The following is a 10198-nucleotide window of genomic DNA, read 5'->3' on the forward strand; positions in this document are numbered from 1 at the left end:
TTTTTGTTTGTTTCCTTTACAGTTTTTAACCCCATTTTATATGCCAGTTTGAGCCATTTATATGTCAATTTTGCGTTATAACCTATTTAAGCACTATGTTGTTTTTGTACCATCTATATACAATTGACACAAAACCAGGCATTGATTTTAACAGCAGTGTTTCTGTTGAATTTTCTTAAAATGTGATCCGAGGGGGGAAAATACTGCATTGTCCTAAGTGTTAAGAAGCCATAAAAGAAACTTTAGTTTTCAAATCCAGTCAAGAGTTGTTACTAAACTTAACATCCAGTTGTTTACCTGTACAGCAGACCCCAGTCCTATTCCCAAGTCACCACATAGAAGAGAATTTACATATACACTGCTGCACATGTGTTACTTCCCATTAAACAACTAGCTAGTACCACGAACTGCCATGAATGTAAGAGCCAAACAAACTGGTACAGTTTGTGAGGTTTGCGGTATGGTAGAACCCCCCCCCCCAGCATGTTAGAGACCAAACTCGCAGAGGATCCTCAGTTTGCTCTCCTCTACCTGCCCTCCAAGCAGGCCTGTAGCCAGGATTTTTTAAATCGGGGGGCATTTAAATTTCTTTGGGGGCACTGGCTAATCAAATTAATCTGGGGGAGAAGACTGTGATGCCCTGGGCTGGATGGGAAGTCAGGGGGCCTTGCCAGCAAGTGGGGGGGGGGCTGGCCCCGAGATGCCTCACTGTAGCTATGGGCCTGCCTCCAGGTTTAGTGAGGGTCAGATTTACAGGCTTGAACTATGCCCCCGCAAAAGAAGGTGCTCCCAGGAAAATGCTTTCCGGGGAAATAACAGCTGACAGGCAGTCATTTTGACAGGTGCAGGTCCAGGAGTGTATAGAATGTGCAAGCTAGAAACACCAGACGTGCATGGGATCGCCATCTCCAAGTTTGGTAAGGATTGGATTTATGAGGTCCAAGTTATGCCCCCCCCCAAGAAGGTGCCCCATCTTCTGTTGTTTCTAATGCAGGAGGGGGGGAGCAAGGGAAATAGAAGCCCAGTTGAACAGAATCAAAGTCCCAGAGAATTTCTGCAGCACAACTAGTGCAATGTGTCCAGTAGAACCAGTACCATTGTGGCAATGCAAACCCAACAGGACTAAGGTCAAATGAGAGAATCTCTGCAGCAGAAACTGAATGTATGTGTGTGGGGTTTTTTTTTGCAAGTCTAGCAGAACTGATGCAATGTACTAGTGCCCAACAGAACCCAGTGCCATTGTGGCAATGCCAGCTGAACAGGGCTGATTTCTAGCATAGAATCATAGTCCAAGCAAGGGGGGTTATAGGCACAATGCAATGTACTAGTGCCCAACAGAACCTAGTGCCAATATGGCAATGCCAGCTCAATCACAATCCAAGGGGGGCATTTTTGCAAGCCCAGCTGAACCAGTACAATATACAGTGTGCCCAGCGTACCAGTGCAATCACAGAGTGTCCAGCAGAACCCAATGCCACTGGCACTGCAAGCTTAAAAGGACTGATCTCAAAGCACAGTCACAAATCCAAGGAAGGGGGTGGGATTTTGCAAGCTCTGTGCAAGAAAATGGGAAGGTGAGGCAAAGGAATGGTCTCCTGGGGGGAAAACCTCTTGAAACTGACATGACTCGTTTAAAACTAACAAGTGTTTCCAAGACTGGAGAATTCTGTTCCCCCATTGCTTTGAAGTTTGGTAAGCATTTTGTTTGAGCGGAGACAGTCTGTATCCATTCACCAACCAGCATGAACTTCCAGGAACTGCTTGAAAGTTTGTGGAAAGTTCATGCCAATTGACCTACCACGGACTTCACAAACCACAAACCAGCCAAAATTAATCACAAATTTTAGTTTGTGAGCTGGTTTCTGCCTATCCGTATTTACAAGCTCTATGAGTTGGATAGCCACCAGAAGGCATGGGGTTGTAAAACATCAAGATTTCTAGTGACTCCTTTTGTAAAACACAAAAATAAATGGTTAGTGCTTCACACTAGACCCATGTTCAGATCTGCATTTAGTCAAGAAGCTTACTGGATGACCCTGGGCCAGTCTGTGTCTCTCTCCTCCCTTGCTGGATTTTATTCAAGGAAATCTAAAATGGCTATGGCATGGTGTTGCATGTGATAAAGAGACTCTTTAATACACTAAGCTTATCTACAGATTAAATAATCTTTTATTTAATTTCTCGCGCTCTGGTTGCAATTCTTTGTTCATTAATTTATGTATTTCTTGAATTATGCTTTTGACATTTATTCCATTCTTAGATGCTTCAAGTGCAGCCTCATTGAAAGGAAATATAAGGACAAAGTCTCCCACTCGAGGGAATGGTCTCCTATCTTTATCTGAGAGAAAATATGGAGGGACAGATGGTTTGTGGTTGTAGAGCTCAGGTGAACTGAACCAATGGGCAGACTGAATAGGTTCACACAATGAATGACTAATTCTTAATGTTTGTTTGCTTTTATATTGTGGCTTTGATTGCAGTAGCGTTTTTGGCGTGTTCATCCTCTCACGCAACTGAGAGGTTAAAGTTTTCTTGGGATAAGCACTGCCCGTTCTACCAAATATTGGGGCTCCTTTATTAATCTGCAAGAGGGATGAGCATGGGGACGTAGATGCAGACTTGCTTCCTTTCCCACAAGCCTGGAAATCCCAGGAGTCCTCTGCTCGAGTAGTCAACAAAGATTGGGATCGATTAAAACATGAAACTCTCCTACCAACTCCTTTGTGTTTTCTCAAACGATCGTTCTCCTTGTAGTTCAGCAAGTCAATAATGTCATGGAGCAACCTTCTCTTCACAGTTGCATCGGTGGCACAGTCCAAATGTAAGCCCGGGCTGTGATTGACTTCCAAGAGCCAGGGCTTCATTTTGTCATCAACCAGGATGTCAAACCCAAAGAGTTCAAAGCAGTTAACTGTAAGAGGCACTGATGGAGTGATGGCAAGCAGGGTCAGTATGACAATGTGGTTGATCCTCTGCCACAGTTGTATGTCATCCATGTTGCGGCTACGTAGGTAGGCTCGGAACCGGCTGAAAGTCCATTTGCATCCGGAGCCAATGACATCTTTATCCTTTATGTAGGAAGGCCCAAACTTATTAATGCTAGTGTTGGTCAAGTGGGCATAAATGTTGTCCAGGGACCCAAGGTCAAATTTCTCTGTTGCAAACCTTACCAGTCCTTCTTCATAAGTATAAATAGTGAGGGGACAGAAACTTGTGACACAGACATAGAGACGGAGATCCCATTTATATCCCGAAATAAGCAAAGGATTACTTACGTACTTCTGCACAATGACCATGCAATCGTAGACAAAGTCTTTAATGTCCTGAAAAATGAGTATTCCCCTTCCACGAGATCTATCAACAGGTTTGCAGATCCAGTAGCTCAGCTTTTTGCCTGGTATCTGCCTCTCCTTGGTGTATTCTGTTATAAATTTAATGTAGTCATTTGGCATGATGAATGCAGTTGGACTGAACTCATAGAGGTTTGTTCCATAAATTCCCTTCATGCGTTTCAAGTGCCTTGCCAAATAATCCTTCCTGGTGATCCTGATGGTTTCTGGATGGTGGTTGAGTCGCTGCCATGGCTTAATACTCCTATGGTCTGTCATTCGGAAAGGGTAATTTCGCCAATACAGATTCCAGTCTTCTTTGTCTTGCTCATGCTCATCATACTCAACCCAACCACGTTCCAGTAGAACTTCACGTACTACTGCGGGAGCACCATTATGGAGCCGGAAAACCAGTGGGCTAGCAGTCCCTGATGAATTGACATGTTTTGCTGTTGTAGAGCTTTTGCTTCCTGGAACATCAGAAGGGGGGGGGGATTGCAGGGCTGAAGCATTGAATAATTGATTTCAACTTTTTAAAAACTTGTAACCTGAACTGTCCCCTACACAATGTTTAAAAAAAGTATTGATGGCATTATATCATGTGCATGTGAACACATTTCTTGATTTCTATAGGTGGAAATTTAGGCCACAATTTGACTTGGAGGGTCCCTGGAATTATAGCTCATTTTCAGACTTCAGAGATCAGTTCCTCTGGAGAAAATAAATCCTTTGGAGGGTGGACTCTATGCCATTGTACCCCACTGAAGTCCCTGTCTTCCCCAGGCTCATTCCCCAAACCTGGATCTGGCAACCCTAACCCCCTATCCCCCTCCAGTGGCCAGGGAGGACCTGGCAACCCTAGGTCCTGGCCTCAGATCATGAGGTGTGTAGTTAAGCCTTGCAACTTCTCTAATTTAGTATGGGCTGCTGAAACCCACCGTGGGCTTTACACAGACATTCCTGCCAGATGTCAGCTAACACTGCCATGGTTTGGAATGTGTGGGTTGCTCTCCTTGTCTCCCTCCTCCCCTCCTCCTTCTCTCTCGGGCTGTGCGCTGTTATCTGTCTAGTGTCCTTGAAGACTATACTCTGCCTGCTCCTAGTTTCCCACTGGGAATGTAACCGTTGCTTTTTGCCCATGTCTTCAGGTGCTTTCCTATTGACTTTACTGTATCAGGGGGTCATGTATGAAGGGGGTATATCTGAAGGTTATTAACATTAGCCCGCCATTCCTGACACAAGTGTTCATGGTATTCTGAGTACCAGCTCTCAATAAACTGAAACTTCTGAAGGAACGTTGTTGAGTGTCTTGACTGGGAAGCCTGACACCGGGCCCCCTTCACATCACCTAAAAGGTAAAGGTAAAGGTTCCCTTGCTCGAAAGCCAGTCGAGTCCGACTCTAGGGTTGCGGTGCTCATATCCGTTTCAAAGCCGAAGAGCCAGCGCTGTCCGAAGACGTTTCCGTGGTCATGTGGCCGGCATGACTAAACACCAAGGTGCACGGAATGCTGTTACCTTCCCACTGAAGTGGTACCTATTTATCTGCTTGCAATTTCTTGCATCACCTAGACCTACCCAAAATATTATATGAAAGCAAATCACATGAAAAAACAAAAATTTGACCAGTGTTAACATGGCCCCTGGAATTTTGTCAAGTACTCCCCTCTCAGTGGCCCTGCACTTACTTGATACTATTTTAAATAAATATCCCACCCCCAACATCATCAATATCATTATAATGAAACATAATATATTGGTTAGAAGCAAGATGCTCTGTGTCTACTGCTACGTCCCATTCTGCTGTTTTATATTTTGAGTTAACTGTTAAGATTTTGTTGATGTTTATACTAATTTAACTGATTTTAGCAATTACAGATTTACCTGCTGGATTGTTGAAAACTTATCTGTTGGATTATTGAAAAAATTGTGGATTTACCTGTTGAATTTTTGTAAATACTATATATGTGGTATTCTTAGTTGAATTACTACTAGTTATATTGTTGTTAAAATAAAGGTAAAGGTTCCCTTGCTTGAAAGCCAGTCGAATCCGACTCTAGGGTTGCGGTGCTCATTTCCGTTTCAAAGCCGAAGAGCCAGCGCTGTCCGAAGACGTTTCCGTGGTCATGTGGCCGGCATGACTAAGCACCAAAGGTGCACGGAACGCTGTTACCTTCCCACTGGAGTGGTACCTATTTATCTACTTGCAATTTCTTGCTTTCGAACTGCTAGGTTGGCAGGAGCTGGAACTAGAGATGGGAGCTCACTCCATCATGCGGCACTCGGGTCTCAAACTGTTGTTACTCATTAGTAAATTGTTTTATTATACTGTTCTATTCTTAGCATCTTTCTGCACAGTTTTTTTGTTTTGTTTTACCATACCAGTTATCTTCAGCAGCCTAGTAGTCTACATACTTTCTTGTTGGGTGTTTAGAGATGCACTGTACTTTTGATGTTATGTTCAAAAACCTATGTAACCTGACTTTGTGAAATTTTATCAGGAGAAAGTTCCACTGACTTCAATGCCAGTTAACTCCTCGGTAAATATGGTTAAAACTGCAGTCTTAGGATGGTTTTATGGATGAGCTGCCTCTGCTTTGGAAACCCTACTCATACCTGCCAGTGGTGTGTTGAGACAACCACATTTCACACATTTACCTGACCAGCTATCCAAGTTCTCCTTCTACCCAGGGCCATAGCCAGTGGTGGGGCTTTAGGGCCCCCCTATCAGATGTTCAGAGCCCCCCACCCCAATCTTAAATCACAATCTTAGCCGTGCCATGCTGGAAGGAGGTCTGAAGTGGTGCATGGCTAAGATTGTGGCTTAAGATTGAGATGGGTGCGTTGGGATGGGGGGCATCATGGCGTGGCTCTTCCTGCTTGGTGGGCCGGGACAGTATTGCTTAAGCTGCACTGCCACCGCCCTGAAGCTATTTCTCTAGCCCTCCTTCCTTCCTATGGCTCTTCCTGTGGAAGGAGGAAGGAAGGAGGGTTAGTGAAACTGCTTCAGGCCAGCGCGGCTGCAATGTGGCTTCAACAATACTGGCCTGGTCCACCAAGCAGGAAGAGCTGGGGTAAGCAGCTACTCCTCCTCTCCCTCCCCTCTGTGCCTGCAGGGGAGGGAGAGCTTAAGCCAGGGGAAGATGGGGGGGCACTGCTCATCTAAGCACCCCCTAGCACCCCCGACACCCCCTCCCCCCAAAAATCCTGGGTACGGGGCTGCTTCTACCACATACTTCTGGAAATGGATGAAGCACAAATTCCACGTAGAGGCTTCGTTTTCATGAAAGGAAATTTCATGAACTGGGCTTTCTAGCATATTAGCCTCTTAATCGAAAAAGGACCCCCCATTACCTTAGATTCATAGTGGAAAAATTCTCATATTTGAAGTCCAAAGATAAATTCAATTGCTTTGCAGAGTTTGCACCAGGACACCAAGCTAGGTTGATGTTAATGTACTTGCCCACCAGCTCTTGAAAACACAGGCCATTGAGTTTATGAAAGACTAAATAAACAACAACAACAAATACCTTTCCTTGGGCTCCTCAGACCTGCCATATCTGCAGTACTGTGAATATACAGAAATTAACAAAAATGTATCAAACATTACTGTAATATACAGCAAGTTTTAAGATGTGCAACATGTCACACAAATTTTATTTCATTTGTTATCATAGTGGCCCAGTGATTATCAAGGGGAATACAGTTGAGAGAGGGCTACGTCCTGTAGCCACAACGCAGTTGGAATTTCACTCTGAAGTATTTCATGTACCACACATGGTGTATAATCTAGCAAAAGTTATTTGCAGTTAAGTTTTGCTGAAATCACAGAGGCAGGGGAGAAACTGGGGAAATTCCTGCTAGTTAGAAGCAGCTGCATAACACCTCACGGTGTCTGCTTTCCTCTCTGTGCCCATGTATTTAAGGCTTGGGCATGTTCTTGTCCTTTGGTTCTTAGCCTCACAGGCGTATGGGCAGAAGCTCAGCTGGAGGAGACAGAAGACCCACTTAATAATCTGAAGCGTCTTCTCCCTTTCATGTTTGTCACTTTTTCCTCCATCGGTACTGTTAGCCACTTTGGGTTCCCATTGGAGAGAATACAAATATACTAAATAAATACTTTCAATGTAACCTAGAGTCAAATATGACAAGACCCTGGGAGATCCATAATAGAATTCATCCAGCATGTTTAAAGGTTAATAAGAGTATGGGTAGGTATGTTTGTCATTTTTGATTGGTGAATCAGCACCAGTGAAGAGTTAAAACACCTCTTTGCAACTGTTGTGTGGTCCTGATTTGAACTGAACCCCTGTACCGCTTCTATTTGCATTTTAAAAGCATCGGAAGGCTTCAGTAACAAATCTCCCAATGTCTTGTCTGTTAGGATACCTGTGGTATACTTTTTCTGTACTGAGCTCTTTGAGTTAATGTGGAGGAATGGGTTTAGGAAGTCTCAAGAATCGGTTAAAGATTAGATTTTGAATCTGAGTTTAATATTTGGAATCTGAATCCTGTCATGAAGAATGCGGATGCCAGAGAGGAAACCAAGAAGGGACTGTGCTTCAGGTAATGAACTGAAATCCTTTCATGACAAGAATATCCCTCAGTGTTGAGGGTTAGGGTTCTTGGAGACTCAATAATTAAGAGTATAGCGAGATGATGGGCATTTTGACTGCATGGTGACCAGGGGTCGTTTTGTAGAAAAAGAGCTAGGGGAACTCATTAGCATATCTCATTAGCATATGCCACACCCCCTGACATCACCGGAAGTGTGTCATAAGGTCACACACACCGCTCCCAACGGTCCTGGCCGCTGCCGGCCTTGCAGCTCCACTGCTGAGGCCCATGAGGGGCCCGGCGGTGGACCTGCAAGGCCGGCGGGAGTGCAAGGAAGTCCCGTGAAGGCCTTCCCTGGCCCCAGGCAGACAGGGGTGGGGAGAGGAAGGGAGGAAGCAACTTACCCTCCCTCTTCTCCTGCCTCCTCCTGGCTGAATGAGGGCCAGAAGCGGGGCGGCCGGAAGCAGGGGGCGGGGCTTCGTCATGTCCCCCGCCCCCCGTACCTCACCCGGGGGAACTGCGATCCCCCCTGAAATGGCCTCTGATGGTGACCAGCCTATCTGCTACAAAGGGTGGTGGTGTCATACATGTCTAAAAATAGAGCAAGGGAAGAGTTAGTTGTTGTGATTCATGTCAGCACCAGCAACAATGGGAAATGTGGCTGTGTGATCTTATTTCTTACAACTTAAAAGTTAAATGATGGATGTTTTAATGATATCTAGGTGGTCCAGTTTTACTACTTCAGTCCCCCTTCCTGATTACTGTCTCTAAGAAGATATTGAATTCCTAAACATCATAGTTTACATTGGAGACAAAGATAAAATAAAAAAATAAAAAATGCAAACCTTATTTCCTCTGTTGCTGTGCAGAATGGGTCATTTTGAGGACTGTGATCAACTTTTTGCCAGAGTGACATCTTCCTTAGTGTCTTGTGTTAGTCTGGAGAAGCCTTTATCTTTCCATTCTGAACATCTATCATTGGAAACAAAACTAAGAATGTTTTATTTCACAAGTTCTATATCACCATAGGAACCTGGGACATGCTGCATGTCACACATTCCAGCATTCCATTCTCTGCTTTCTTCCTTCTTATTCAATGGTCCTACCATGTTAATTAAGATTTTTGTGATTGCAAAGAAGTTTATTTAGTTAGGAAGGAAGTGTCCGGCGGGCGGGCGGGCGGTGGAGACCATTCCAGGAGTCCCCGAAGCTGTGGCGGGCAGCAGGAGACAGCATGGAAAGTTGCTGGGGGTGGGTGGGTGGGCGGGGGGAAAGGAAGTGCCGGGCGGGCTGGCAGGCAAGCAGGCAGTGGAGAGAGAGGGGCCCGCTACATCTAGACAGTGCCCAGAGCCTCCTTGCACAATGCTTCCGGTTCAGGGAGGGATGTGTGATCATCCCAACCCGAAAAAAAAAAGTCTGGATCAAATTTATAGTGGGAACAAATCGCAATTAGCTTGCCGTGTGACCGCAGCCTTAGTTTTAGTGCACCAGAAGTCTGTCCAGTCCAGGCAGGTGCTGTGTTAGCAGCATATGACTTACCTGCTTCGCATGTGGAACCGCCATTAAATGAGAAGCTGTACAAAAGCAGGATCACATGGATGAGATCTTTTGCCTACTCAGCATCATCTTTAAATAAGGTCTTAGGTGTGAGGAAGAGGTGGAGAGGGAGACTAGAGTGAAGCAAAATCTTCTTTCACTCTGCTTTTCCCTTCCTCCCTTCCCAACATCAGCTTGGGAAATCCTAGGGATTTGGGAGTGGTACCTGGAGGAGGGGGGAGCTCAGTGGGATATAGAAGCCACCCTCCAAAGCTGCCATTACCTTCAGGGGAACTGATCTCAGAAGGCTGAGTGAGGCGCTCAATTCCAGAAGAACTAGGCCAGCCTAAGGTGAGGCAGTCACGTGTGACTGCTTTGCCTTGCCCAGTGGTTGGCTGGGCTGGGTGCCAGTTTCTGCCTCGCCTCAAGAAGGCTGAGTGAGGCGCTGGCATCTCCCCCATCTTGTAAGGTGAGGCGAGGCAGTGCTGCCTGACCCAGCTGAGCCCTGCGCAAGGTGAGGCAAGGCAGATGGTAGCACTTGGCCCTGCCAAGCCCTGCATGAGGGCAAGGTGAGGGCAGAGATGCCAGTGCCCGGCCTGGCTGACCCCTATGCAAGGGTAGAAAGATGGTGGCATCTGACCCATCCTAGCCCTGCACAAGGCAAGTCTAGGCAAGGCAGAGGGCAGGGCTTGGCCCCATGTGACGCAAGAAAGAGGGTGGTGCCTGCCCCACTGAGCTCCATGCAAGGTATGGCAAGGCAAGGCAGAGGCCGTGCCTA

The 10198-nt window shown here is 45.8% G+C and overlaps 1 protein-coding gene across 1 annotated transcript; it reads right to left on the minus strand.

Annotated features, from left to right (window-relative positions):
* Window positions 1-2150: 2150 nt before the first annotated feature.
* Window positions 2151-9881, minus strand: TTLL2 (tubulin tyrosine ligase like 2). Its single transcript, XM_015422165.1, has 2 exons — window positions 9704-9881; window positions 2151-3799 (listed from the first exon to the last, which is right to left on the minus strand). The coding sequence occupies exons 1-2, from the start codon at window positions 9879-9881 to the stop codon at window positions 2151-2153; spliced, it is 1827 nt and encodes a 608-aa protein (XP_015277651.1).
* Between the last annotated feature and the right edge of the window lie 317 nt (window positions 9882-10198).

The sequence above is a fragment of the Gekko japonicus genome, unplaced genomic scaffold, assembly GCF_001447785.1.
Source record: "Gekko japonicus isolate JY-2015 unplaced genomic scaffold, Gekko_japonicus_V1.1 scaffold347, whole genome shotgun sequence".
Taxonomy (NCBI): domain Eukaryota; kingdom Metazoa; phylum Chordata; class Lepidosauria; order Squamata; family Gekkonidae; genus Gekko; species Gekko japonicus.

Excerpts from the sequence above, each read along its gene's own strand:
- TTLL2 (XM_015422165.1), bottom strand. The coding sequence starts at position 9,881 with ATGGGGGAGATGCCAGCGCCTCACTCAGCCTTCTTGAGGCGAGGCAGA. Across the intron at positions 3,800-9,703 it reads TGAGATCAGTTCCCCTGAAG|GAAGCAAAAGCTCTACAACA; the intron begins GTAATGGCAGCT and ends CTGATGTTCCAG.